General features: G+C 37.1%; 1 protein-coding gene across 1 annotated transcript in view; it reads right to left on the reverse strand.

Annotated features, from left to right (window-relative positions):
- FANCM (FA complementation group M) overlaps positions 1-13,033 on the reverse strand; it is a 64,336-nt gene that overhangs the window by 578 nt on the left and 50,725 nt on the right. The window contains exons 18-22 of the mRNA XM_034992498.1: positions 12,732-12,888; positions 10,025-10,131; positions 8,722-9,285; positions 2,374-2,749; positions 172-463 (exon numbers count right to left, since the gene is read on the reverse strand). Of these exons, the coding sequence (XP_034848389.1) occupies positions 172-463; positions 2,374-2,749; positions 8,722-9,285; positions 10,025-10,131; positions 12,732-12,888 (1,496 nt within the window). The remainder of the gene's footprint in view (positions 1-171; positions 464-2,373; positions 2,750-8,721; positions 9,286-10,024; positions 10,132-12,731; positions 12,889-13,033) is intronic.

Here is a 13,033-nt window from a genome sequence, read left to right on the forward strand (position 1 = left end):
CCACACCTGCATGCAGTGGCTGTAACATACTGGCAAGCAAAAAGTCTTTACTAAATGAGATAATCTTAACAGGTGCTATACATCTTTATTTTTAAAAAAATTAAAATTTCTATGAAATACTTCTAAGAATCATTTAAAAGTAACCATCTAAAAATACTAAAACAGACGTACCTGTTAGTCATCTTTTTCACAGAAGAAAACCGGTGACACATATTTAATGCAGTTATATAACTTACATTGGGAATACTCAGATAAAACTGAAGTGCCTCACATTTACTTCTGTTCACCACTGTCGGAACATGAATACCAACATTCTTTCTTTGTTCTACTAAAGACAGTTCCTTTAGCAAATCTGCAGTTTCTTCTTGGCAGGAACTGAAAAGAATTCTGATTCCAGCACCAATTAAGGTAGTCAGCAAGTTGTCATAGCTCTTTGTTCTCCTAAACATCCTGGATGTGTCTCCTAAATATTTCACATTTAGGAAAATGCAAACCTTAGTAACTTATGTTAAGGAGAATTATTAATACTATATATTATTAAAATCCCAAGATTTACAACCATTAAGCAAACTAGTGCCATGTTATGCTAACGAGAAAGCCTCAACTAAAGATTTAAAGTGATTCTCAAGTATCTGGGAGATAAAATAGGAAAAATTATCTTTATGAGTGTCTTCAATTGGAATTAAACAGGAAGATGAGTCGGCAGGAGAGAGCTTATATTCCTAGCTAATTCATTCCTGAAGACCAACACCATATTACTTATCTCTAAAATTCTTTATAATGCTAGCACTGATGAATAGCTCAAGCACTGGCTTAACTGATAGAAAATCTTATATATTTATTCCAAGAGTAACTCAAAACACTGCACACCCATTTTAACGTCATCTTTAATTCTTGCCTATTACTTCCCTAACCTTTCCCATTCATTTCTTTTCATATTCTATCCTCCGTTCTTTTGGGGGCACTTTTCATTATGGAAAAACAAAACAAAACTTTTTCCATAACTTTTTTTTTCCTGTAACTTTTGCCATGTTACTTTCCTTTTATTCTAAATCTATTTCCTTTATATAAAGGATATGTTGGTAAAGAGGAAATTATAGAATTTTAGCATTAAAAGGACCCAAGAGATCACTTAATCTGAAGACCTCACTTGTGGGGGGGTGGGGGAGGGAGATAGAAAAAAAAAAAACTTGGCTACTGAAAGAGTGACTTATCCAAGGCCCCATAGTTTACCAGTGACAGCATGAGGATAAAAAGGTACAATGCTAGGGGCGTCTGGGAGGCTCAGTCGTTAAGCGTCTGCCTTCGGCTCAGGTCATGATCCCAGGGTCCTGGGATCGAGCCCCACATCAGGCTCCCTGCTCCGTGGGAAGCCTGCTTCTCCCTCTCTCACTCCCCCTGCTTGTGTTCCCTCTCTTGCTGTCTCTCTCTGTCAAATAAATAAAAATCTTTAAAAAAAAAAAAAAAGGTACAATGCTCAATTACCAACTCAATATTTTATATAAACTACATTATTTCCTTTTACTATATACTGTGTGACTGCATAATTCTTGAGTTCTTCCATACTGGCTTTTGCCTGCATGATTTCACTTAGTCCTCATAATATCACAAGATGAATAAGACAAGTATATTATTAACCCCTCAGAGGGAGTGATTTGTCAATGCAACATCACATAGCTATTGTGACACCAGAATTCAGTGTGTCTTCTGATTCCATATTCCATGACCTTTTCTATCATTCTCAGGGCTCCCCCTACAATTAAGTATCACCCAAAGAAATTCCCTAATTGAAGCTCCTGTGCACCCATTTCAGCTCCCTAATAAGAACTCCTGAATATTCAACTGAACACCCTTATGTCTCAAATCTGCTCTTCTCTGATATTCATAATTTCAATAAAAAGCACCACTACCTAACTAGCTGCCCAGTGAAAGAAATCAGTCTCATCGATTACAGTAATTCTTGCCTCCTTCCACCAACTGCTGCTAATCCTGTGTCCTAATTCCCCTAAATCCTCCTCCTTTTGCCCACTACTGCCTTAAGGTCCTATCCTTTCTGGAGCTCCTGAAAAAAGGCATGACTGGTTCACTTGCCTTCAATTTCTCACCCTTTAACTGTCAAACTGCATTTAAACACAATGACTAAAAAAATCCAGAAATAAAGAAACCTATTTATGAAGCTAATAATAATAGCAGCATAAAATAAACACAATGACTAATGAAAAACATTATGGCTTTATATAAACATAAAGTGACATTTTTGAGTCAGGTATTTGTATTTTAAGAGTTTTCCACATCCTGACAGTAGAAGAGTGAACTAAATAATAGTTGAGTTCCTTTACAGCCTTATAAACAAAAACATTTAAAAATACAAACCTGTTTTCTCTCTGTCCTTCTCCACAATCACACATATTCTTTCAAACATGGTCTGTAGGTACTGGATCTGGTCAATGAGTTTGTTCTTATTGATAATATTTAACATCTCAGATTGAGACCTCCTTTCCACCACCATGCGGTTACTCACAATGTAATCACAACCATTAAGAGGACAAACCTCTACTTGTAAGCCATGAATTGCTCTTAGGGAAGAAATTACTTCGGATCCAGAAGTGATTTCACAACTATCTACAAGAATACAAGTTCTTTGGCCTTCCTGTGGAAGTCTAAGAGAAGCATGTGCGCTAGCCAAATGTGGTTTTGAATTGGAACAGTTTGCCACTGAAGTTCTTGAATCCTCCAGTGTACTACCAACCTGAAGAGGTGGAAAATATTGATAACAATCAGGTTAAATATATATTAGTGCCATAAACTTCTAACACCTGAAGTCGATTTTCCTTACTAAATTACTATTTCCTCTTTTTAACTGTTTTTTCTTCCTTCAATATGATCAAAGTGACTATATACATGAAGGGCCAAGCTACCACTTCACACCTAGTAGGATGGCTATAATGAAAAACAAAACAAAACAGTAAAATAAATGTTGTCAGAATGTGAAAAAACTGGAACATACATTGCTGTTGGGAATGTAAAATAGTTCGGCCAATGTGAAACACAGTTTGGCGATTCCTCAAAAGTTAAACACAGAATTACTATATGACCCAGTAATTCCACTCCGGGTCTATACCAAAAAGAACTGAAAACAGACTCAGATACTCATCTGCCAGTTAATTTTGGAAAATTCTCGGGGCACCTGGGTAGCTTAGTAGTTAAACGTCTGCCTTTGGCTTAGGTCATGATCCCAGGATCCTGGGATCGAGTCCCACATTGGGCTCTCTGCTCAGCGGGGAGCCTGCTTCTCCCTCTCCCACTACCCCCTGCTTGTGTTCCCTCTCTCGCTGTGTCTATGTCAAATAAATAAAATCTTTAAAAAAAAAAAAAAATTCTCAGCCGTTGCCTGTTCAAATATATCTTCTAACCTGTTCTCTCTTTTCCTTAATTCCAGTTATGTTTATCTTAGACTATTGGATACCAGTCCCACAGCTCTTGGATGCTCCATGCTGTTTTTCTTTTTCACCCTTTGTGTTTCATATTGGGTTAATTTCTATTGGCCTAGCTTTAAGTTTGTTGGCTCAATCCATTATTGTGTTTGAGTCTATTGATGGGCTCATTAAAGATATTCTTCATCACTCTTACCATGCTTTCCATTTCTAGAATTTCCACTTTCTTGTTCTTTATATTTTCCATTTCTGGAATGATGGTCTCTTTCTGTTCATGCATGTTTGTTTTACTTTTCCACTAGAACCTTTAACATATTAATCAAGGTTATTTTAAAATCCCTGTCTGGTATTTCTAGCATCTGAGTCATACCTGAATCTGGTTCTTGAGAATGTTTTTTTCTTCCTTCTATATATGTTGTAACTTTTGGTTGAAAGCCAAACATCTTGTGTAAGACAGTAGTCATTAAGGTAAATGGCCTAGAAATAAGTATGCCTTTTGCGGGGGGGGGGGGGGGGAAGGCTAGGCCTTTAGTGTGTGGGGTTTAACCAATCTAGTCAAAATGAGTTTAGGGTTTTGGTTTTTTTTGTCAGAGGGGGAGAGAGCACGTGCACACAAACAGGGGGAGCGGCAGGCAGAGGGAGAAGCAGACTCCCTGCTGAGCAGGGAGTCCGATGTGGGACTCGATCCCAGGATCCTAGGATCATGACCTGAGCTGAAGGCAGACGCTTAACTGACTGAACCACACAGGTGTCCCGGTTTTCTTATTGCTATGATTACCCTAGGTACGATCAGATGCTTCAAACTCCCATAGTGTTACTTTGTATTTAGGGTGGGGACAGGGTTTTTCAGATGATTCCTCCAAATGGTCTCTCAGCTTTAGATCTTCTCTGTGAGCCTGCACCTCAGAGAGTTTCTCTCTTCATACTCTTGTCCCTCTCAGCAGCTGATTGCTTTTATTTGTTACTTAGTGCTTGCTAGCCTGGTTGGAGGGAACGTTAGATACATGAGGCGACATGGTGGCAGCAGGGCGGGGGGCAGTTCTACTTTCCTGCTTCAGCCTGAGCAGGACTTGTGTCCCTGTCTCAGAAATAGGATCTTTTCAATGATCCTGCCCTCCCTCCCAGTGGTTGGAGATCTCTAATGTTCTAGGCCTAAGATGTTTTCATACTCCTCTCAGATATAGAACAGTTTTTTCTTTTTGCCTTCCTCCATCTGCAAAGGATCTTCACCTAGGCTCTGAGGTGTAACTATAAGGTCGGCTACTCATCCCCAGCAGCTTAAACCTTTTTGTTCTATAGGGGAAATGGAGAAGGAACCAGATGGGGTTTGCTGCCTTTTCCACAGTAACTGCTGGTCACTTCCCCCAATGCGTGGCATCAGCAAGGAGGCTTTCTCTGATGCTCAGTCCTTCCTGTGAACACCTGATTGATTCTACGGAGACTAGCCCATGAGGGGTTATGAATTCCTCTCTGTCTGCAACTCCCAAGGGTTCTAAACTCTCATGCTAGTTCATTGCCTTTTGCAATTTTCAGCTGAATTCTTCTTACCAAATTATATAGTGCCCAGTGACTGTCCCAAATCAATTGGTCTCTCATTGGAGACACTTGTCTTTCCTTAGAAATGAGGCTCATTGGTTTCCCTACAACCTCAGCTCCATAAGTTTCAAGTAAAACCATGATTCTGTGGATTATCTGGCTTTTTGTTGTTGTTGTGACTAGAATGGGAACAATGTTCTTTCCAGTTTTCTACATCCTAAGCTAAAGATGGAAGTCCTGATCACTGAGAAGTAATCTTCAAAATAATTCAGTATTCAATTTCAAAAAAACAAAAAATAAATGTAAAAAACTGCACTAAAGAACCAAAAGAGAACATTGGGAATACTTATTTTGAAGTAGAAAATGGCTTCCTAAATATCATACTGAAGTTCAGAAACTGTAAAGAAAAATATTGACTGTATAAAAAAGTTACCTCTTCCCAAGGCAAAACCCACCATAAAAAAAAACTTACCTCATGTTCTTACCCCTCCTAACTTCAAGTGAGAAGAATCATACTACACTGGAATGTAGTATAAACAACAGAAGAAAATTTAAAACACATTTCTGTAAAAATCTATTTATCCTTTTTCACAGTCCTCAAAGTATTACTAGATGTATCCATTTTTTAGTTAGAGCATGCCAATGTAGAAATGTAGCTAGTGCTTCTGATTTTCAGAGGACTGTGCATATACAGATCTTTCTCAATGTATGATGATAGGATTACCTCTCAATAAACCCATCATAAGTTGAAAAGATCAATCAAGAAATGGGCAGAACACATGAACAGACATTTCTGCAAAGAAGACATACAAATGGCCAAGAGACACATGAAAAAGTGCTCAACATCACTCGGCATCAGGGAAATCCAAATCAAAACCTCAATGAGATACCGCCTCACACCAGTCAGAATGGCTAAAATTAACGAGTCAGGAAACGACAGATGTTGGTGGGGATGAGAAGAAAGGGGAACCCTCCTACACTGTTGGTGGGAATGCAAGCTGGTGCAGCCACTCTGGAAAACAGCATGGAGGTTCCTCAAAAAGTTGAAAATAGAGCTACCCTACGACCCAGCAATTACATTACTGGGTATTTACCCCAAAGATAACAAATGTAGTGATCTGAAGGGACATGTGCACCCCAATGTTTATAGCAGCAATGTCCACAATAGCCAAACTATGGAAAGAGCCAAGATGTCCATTGACAGATGGATAAAGAAGATGTGGTATATATATACAATGGAATATTATGCAGCCATCAAAAAAAAAAAACGAAATCTTGCCATTTGCAATGACAAGGATGGAACTAGAGGGTATTATGCTAAATGAAATAAGTCAATCAGAGAAAGACAAGTATCATATGATCTCACTGATATGAGGAATTTGAGAAACAAGACAGAGGATCATAGGGGAAGGGAGGGAAAAATGAAACAAGAGGAAACCAGAGAGGGAGACAAACCATAAGAGACTCTTAATCTCAGTAAACAAATTGAGGGTTGCTGGAGTGGAGGGGGGTAGAAGGGATGGGGTGGCTGGGTGATGGACATTGGGGAGCATATGTGCTATGGTGAACATTGTGAATTGTGTAAGACTAATGAATCACAGAGCTGTACCCCTGAAACAAATAATACATTATATGTTAATTAAAAAATTTTAGGGGCGCCTGGGTGGCTCAGTCGTTGGGCATCTGCCTTCGGCTCAGGTCATGATCCCAGGGTCCTGGGATCGAGCCCCACATCGGGCTCCCTGTTCAGCGGGAAGCCGGCTTCTCCCTCTCCCACTCCCCCTGCGTGTGTTCCCTCTCTCGCTGTCTCTCTCTCTGTCAAATAAATAAGTAAAATCTTTAAAAAAAAAAAAAATTTTTTTAAATTGAAAAGATCATTAAGGGGAAAATGCATTTAATATACCTAAATTGCTCAGCATACTTACACTGGCCTATTGCTGGGCAAAACCCATCTGATACGAAGCCTATTTTACAATCAAAGTGTTGAATATCTCATGTAATTTATTGAATACTGTACTGAAAGTGAAAAACAGGATGGCTGTATGCATACAGAAAGTTACAAGTGTATTAGTTGTTTATGTTCATAATTGTGTAACTGACTGGAAGCTGCAGCTGCCAACATGACCTGAGAGTATCAAACTGCAAGCTGCTGGCCCAGAACAAGATCAAAATTCAAAATTTTAAGTATGGTTTCTACACAATGCATATTGCTTTTGCACCATCATAATGTCAAAAAATTATTAAAGTTGAACCATCTTAAACCCAGGGCCATATTATCTACCTTGACCCTTGGGATTATTATCCTTATACTAAGCTAAGGATACTGAGGCTCAGAAAATTAATTAGCCTCTAGTTCTTCAATCTATTACAAGACTTGATCTAGTCACCTTTATTCTAATTATGCCTTGAAGAAACAACTTTGTGCAAAAAATCCTGGGGACAATTTAAAACTAGAAACATTCGGATGCCTAGGTGGCTCAGTTGGTTAAGCCTCCGACTCTTGATTTCAGCTCAGGTCATGATCTCAGGGTCGTGGGATTGAGCCCCATGTTGGACTCCACTGGGCATGGAGCCCAAGATTGTCCCTCTTCCTCTGGGCATGGAGCCCAAGATTGTCCCTTTCCCTCTTCCTCTGCCCCTCCTCTCTTTCTCTCTCTCTCTCAAATAAATAAATCTTTAAAAACAAAAACCAAAAAAACTGGAAACATCAAAGAGCTACAGTGTTGATACAAGAGCATGTTGCTAAGGCAGAATGGCCTGAAACACCCAGAATAAAATATTTAGAGAAACAGAAGTTTAGGTCTAGGTCTCTCTCCAAGATGACAATCAAGGAAAGGAATGTCATGTACAATTAAGAGATTCCAATTACTGAAACTTTAACCCCTATTTTAACAAAACTACTATAATTATAAACTCTTAAAAACTGAAAGTGGCTTTAGGGATTATTTCAGCAATAACAAGACAGGGAGAAGCCAGAAACTGGACTATTTGGCCATTCTAAAAAGAGAGAAATTTAAAGGAAGGAAATCAGGTAGTAGTCCCTAAACTTCTCTCCCCAATAGAGAGAGTTACATATCTGAAGCGGGGGAAAGAAAAGTTAATCTGTGGGGAACTAGTTCTAAGCATGTAATTTCTGCTAAATTTATTTTGCAGGAAGCCCATTTTCCTACATTCTTTTTATAAAACTAGCAAGTTTCCTTACAGAGTTTTATTAAGAAAACTATTATCACACTTAAAAAAATTAAAACCTAAGCATCCTTATATGAATTATCAATATAATTTAGTGTGCTATTTTCTTGTTTAAAGAATTTCACCACTGGGGTGCCTGGGTGGCTCAGTCGTTAAGCCTCTGCCTTCAGCTCAGGTCATGATCCCAGGTCCTGGGATCGAGTCCCAATTTGGGATCCCTGCTCAGCGGGGAGCCTGCTTCTCCCTCTCCCTCTGCCTGCCACTCTGCCTACTTGTGATCTCTCTCAAAAATAAGTAAAATCTTAAAAAAAAAAAAAAAGATTTCACCACTTGCTAATTTTTCTTTGTCTTATTTAACACAAAACACAAAAGAAAGCAAAACAACAGGGGCACCTGGCTAGCACAGTCGGAAGAGCATGTGACTCTAGACTTTGGGTTTGTGAGTTCAAGCCCCACATTGGGTATAGAGATTACTTAAAAAAAAAAAAAAAAAAAAAAGCAAAACATCAAAAAAACTCTTTTGGTAAACATATGAAGGCTTTTTCTATAATTTGATCCATACCTTCAAATGAACTGGAAATTTTCTACAGTTTTTCTGTGAATCAGCAGTAGGAAATGACAGTGAGGTAGCTTCAATTTTATTACAGCTCTGAGGTTTGAAGTCTGAGACATCAGAAACTGCATCCTTTAAATGAAGTGGTGTCTGTGGTCTCTGCTTCGGTGACTGATTAACAACTGGAGCAGAATGGTCCTTGTACTGCAATGAAGACCCAAAACGCACTATATTCAAACAATGGTCCTGCTGTTTGCTCTTATTAATAGTACTTGGGTTAACCATAATACTGGATTCTTTTTTATCATTTACAATGTTTTCCTCCTCACTTGAATCATCTGGTAAAATAATTCTGGATAATTTCTTTTTTGAATGGGCACAATTTTGTCTCATCTCCATTTGTTTTAGCTTTACTGCATGTCGGGTTTTATATTTTTTACTCCCACTTGCAAAGCAATCTTCAGTTATGTTAAAATCAACACACACTTCTTCTTCACTTGATTGGCTTTTGTAAGACTCATCTTCATCAATACAAAAACTATCTTCTAAGTAGGTTTCATCTTGCTCAGGAATCTATAGTAAAAATACATTATACATTATAAATTTCTTTCATAAAATCAGTATGTATTTAACATATTCTTTTAAGTACATGAGATCTTTATGAGTATTTCATTTTATCAATTCAGTCACTTGCACTCAATCAACATATACTGACTATATTCTTTATGAAAGAAAAGGGGGAGACTGAGATTTAAAAAAAGAATGATTTACCCTCTAAAAATTTATAGTCCATTTTAGGTAGCCAGAAAAATAAACAATAATTTATAAACAATGTGGATAAGTGCTACATAACAAACACAATGGAAGTATAGAGATATGAATGACTGTATTACCAGGCTGAATAGGCAATTTGTAAACAAAGAAGACTAATGTGAAAATGTTGCCCATAAATGGAAAATAATCTATAATTTTTAGAATATAACATCTTTATAAAAAATAATTTTCAAGAGAAACAAGAGAACATACAAGAATTAAATATTTAACAGTTATGATGAAGTTCTATTCACTTCTTTTAAATATTCTTCTAACTGGAAAACAATTCAATAGTACATTCTAATTGGCTCAAATTGAAGATAGGATAATTTGATCAAATTAGGAATAAAAGGCATTAAATCCACCTTCCTGACTCAGGGCAGAAATTATCCCAAATACTCTAACAGTCTAGTTTTAGAAACAATGGAGGCTTCATTAACAGGAACACATTTCAACACTCTCATCAAGAAATTCTCTACTATATTTCTATAGTTCATACCTGTGAGAAAATATTTATGTTGTTATGTTTCTTACGGACCATTTTATACCGATTGCTCATCAATGGACTGCGCAAAGATTTCATGTAAATAGCTCTCATTTCAGAATCTGTGTAAAGATAAGAATTTCAAGTAGCAAAATTATTTAAATGAAAACTAGTAAAGTATTTAACTTTGACCTATCTCAAATTTACATAATTCAAGCCTTGTGGAATTATTTCACACAAAAAATATTTAATATGTACTGAAACAAGTCTAAAAACAATTATTAAAAAATGTAAAGTTAGTTCGCCTTTGAAATCAGACTAGCTGGTTGGATGATTGTGACAATTTATTTAAGCTCTCTACCTTAGCTATCTCTCTCCTCTGGAAATGAGTTTTAAGACAGTGCCTTTTCATGAAAAATAAATGTATATGAAGAACTTGAGGACTGTACTTGATATATAGAAAATACTGAATAAAACACAAGAAATTCAGGCAAAAAAGAAAGCATATGCTTAAAAACATCAAAAGGCACAGGTAATAGTAAGTATGTTTCATAATTTTCAGCCAAGCGAAAACTGGGAAAAGCGTAAGTTTTTATTGATGTCTGCCCTTTTTTTTAAGGTTATAATCAGAAAGCAATTTTATTTTTATCTCCCATTTTCCCCTACATTTTTTGGAGTGATTAATTAACTTAGGTTATTTTCAGAGATAACATTGATAATTTAATGACCATGGGGCTCGGAACCAGGTGTATAATTTTTTCTTTGAATAATATTTCCTTTATCTCCATTCCATAGCATAGCTATCAACTACTAGATATACACCTGATTACTTCCTACTCATGCTAAATCCCTATAAACTTAGTGAGACCCTTACTTCTAGTTTCTTAGAACTCAGAATCAAGGATCTTTCAGAGAATTTTGTTTCATAGATTTTTTTTTTTGTATAATGTACATACAGTAAAATTCATCTTCCTTTATGGTACAGTTGTGTCTTGACAAACGTATCGTTACAACAAACAATAACCTATCGCTGTCCCTATAGTTTTACCTTTTCCCAAATGTCATATAAATGAGAAAACAAAAAAACTGTGAAATCCTCCATATTTCGAATGCACTACGTCTAACATGGAGTTTCAGGGGCGCCTGGCTGGCTCAGTCAGAAGAGCATGCAACTCTTGATCTTGGGGTCATGAATTTGAGCCCCACGTTGGGTGTAGAGATTACTAAAAAAAATTTAAAACTTTTTAAAAAATTTAAAAAATAAAATGGAGTTGCTGATCTCCCTTCTCTCCATCCTAAGGGCTCTACCTGCAGCCTGCCCAATATCAGACGACAACAACAACTATGTCCCTCCTGTTGCTCAAACCCACTGACTCCTCTTTTTTTTCTCAAATCCATCAGAAAATCCTGTCAGCTGTAAATATCCCGAATCCAATCTTTCTCACACTTGCACTGCTACCACCTTGGTAAACACCACTAGCATTCCTTAGATTACTGCAATAACCTTCTAAATGGTCTCTTCTCCCACCTTTGCTCCCCTGCAGGCCATTCTCGACACGGAAGCTGAAGTGATACTGCTGCAATAAGTCAGACCAGGAGCTGGCCACTCATTACTTCTCTGATCTCACTTCCTACCACTCCGCAGCTCCATCGTTCAATTCTAGTCACAGAGCTGTTTCTGGAACATGCTGCACATTCCTGCCTCGGGGCCTGTCTACTGGTTGCTGTCTTTGCAAAAACATTCCCCACAAGATTATACTGTAAACCTCCAAAAGCCACTCCGTTCATGAACATCAAGAGCATAATACTAAGATCTCTTATTCTGCAAATCATATCAGTATCAAGGACATAGTACCAAGAACTTAGTCTCTAAGACCTTTTGTCTTTAAAGTAGCCCTTGGGAAAATCTGTTGTCTTAAATCATGACAGAGAGTACAAGAGCAGAATAAATGGCAAGATCTGTGAAAGATTAGAACACTGAGAAGCACACCAGAATCTTTCCTATTTCTATTACAGCCAATCTGAATCATCTGCAATTAATGTATTATATATAAGATCTGCTCAGGCATTGTTTGGAGACACCATTTTCCAAAAGTAGATCTCCCTTACTTGGCAAATTTAATAAATTTAGGTTTGTGCCTCATCTGCTGTTAACAATCAGCATTGCTCAAGTCCTCATCTCCTTCTAGTCTTTGATCATATATCACCTTCTCAATGAGACCTGCCCCTAATTACCTTATTTAAAATTACTGCTTGTCCATTATTAATATCCCCAGCCCCTGCCACTCCAAATCCTCATCTTACTCATTTTTTTCATTTTTCTGTAAATTGTTTGTCTTATAACGTACTAAATAATTCAGTTATTATGTGTATTCTTTGTCTCTTTCCATTCACATGTTAGCTTCATAAGGGCAGAGATTTTTGTCCACTTTGTTCACTGATACACCAGCACACAGTAGTCACTAAACTTGTTAAATGAGCATTTGACACTGAGCCAGCCAGATCATTCTGGTGAGAATGATCAAATTAGCAGAAGCCTATAAACAACCAAATCTAAAAAAATAGCAAATAGTACAGAATTTGAATGAAAGTGACCAAATATTTCACACATACCAAATTTACTTCCTTGTAAATTTCTTTAAAAACTGACTAAAATATCTAAATATAACCACATTAAAAGCACTGAAAATTAAAAGAAAAAGAAGCATCATTATATCTTTACCATTTATAGCCTGTGAAAGTTGAGTTTCATCATTTAAGAAGTCAAGTAATGAGGAGTCTTGTTCATTTTCTGACTCATCATTTTCATCTGATGAAATGTACTCTGCCTCTTGTTGGGAAAGTTCTGCTTCGTCATCTAAAAACCTCCTAGCTGCAAGCTGTGACAAATTAGAAAACATGGAGACACCCTTAAGGAAATCACTTACTTTCTTAAATAACTGGAAATAGTTCTGTAAAATGGATTTTTTTGCCAATGCTTTTAAGACAAAAAAGAAAAAGAAAACTGCAAGAAGAAATGACAAA

Source organism: Mirounga leonina, unplaced genomic scaffold (assembly GCF_011800145.1).
Source record: "Mirounga leonina isolate KUSES-001 unplaced genomic scaffold, KU_Mleo_1.0 Mir_82, whole genome shotgun sequence".
NCBI classification, from domain to species: domain Eukaryota; kingdom Metazoa; phylum Chordata; class Mammalia; order Carnivora; family Phocidae; genus Mirounga; species Mirounga leonina.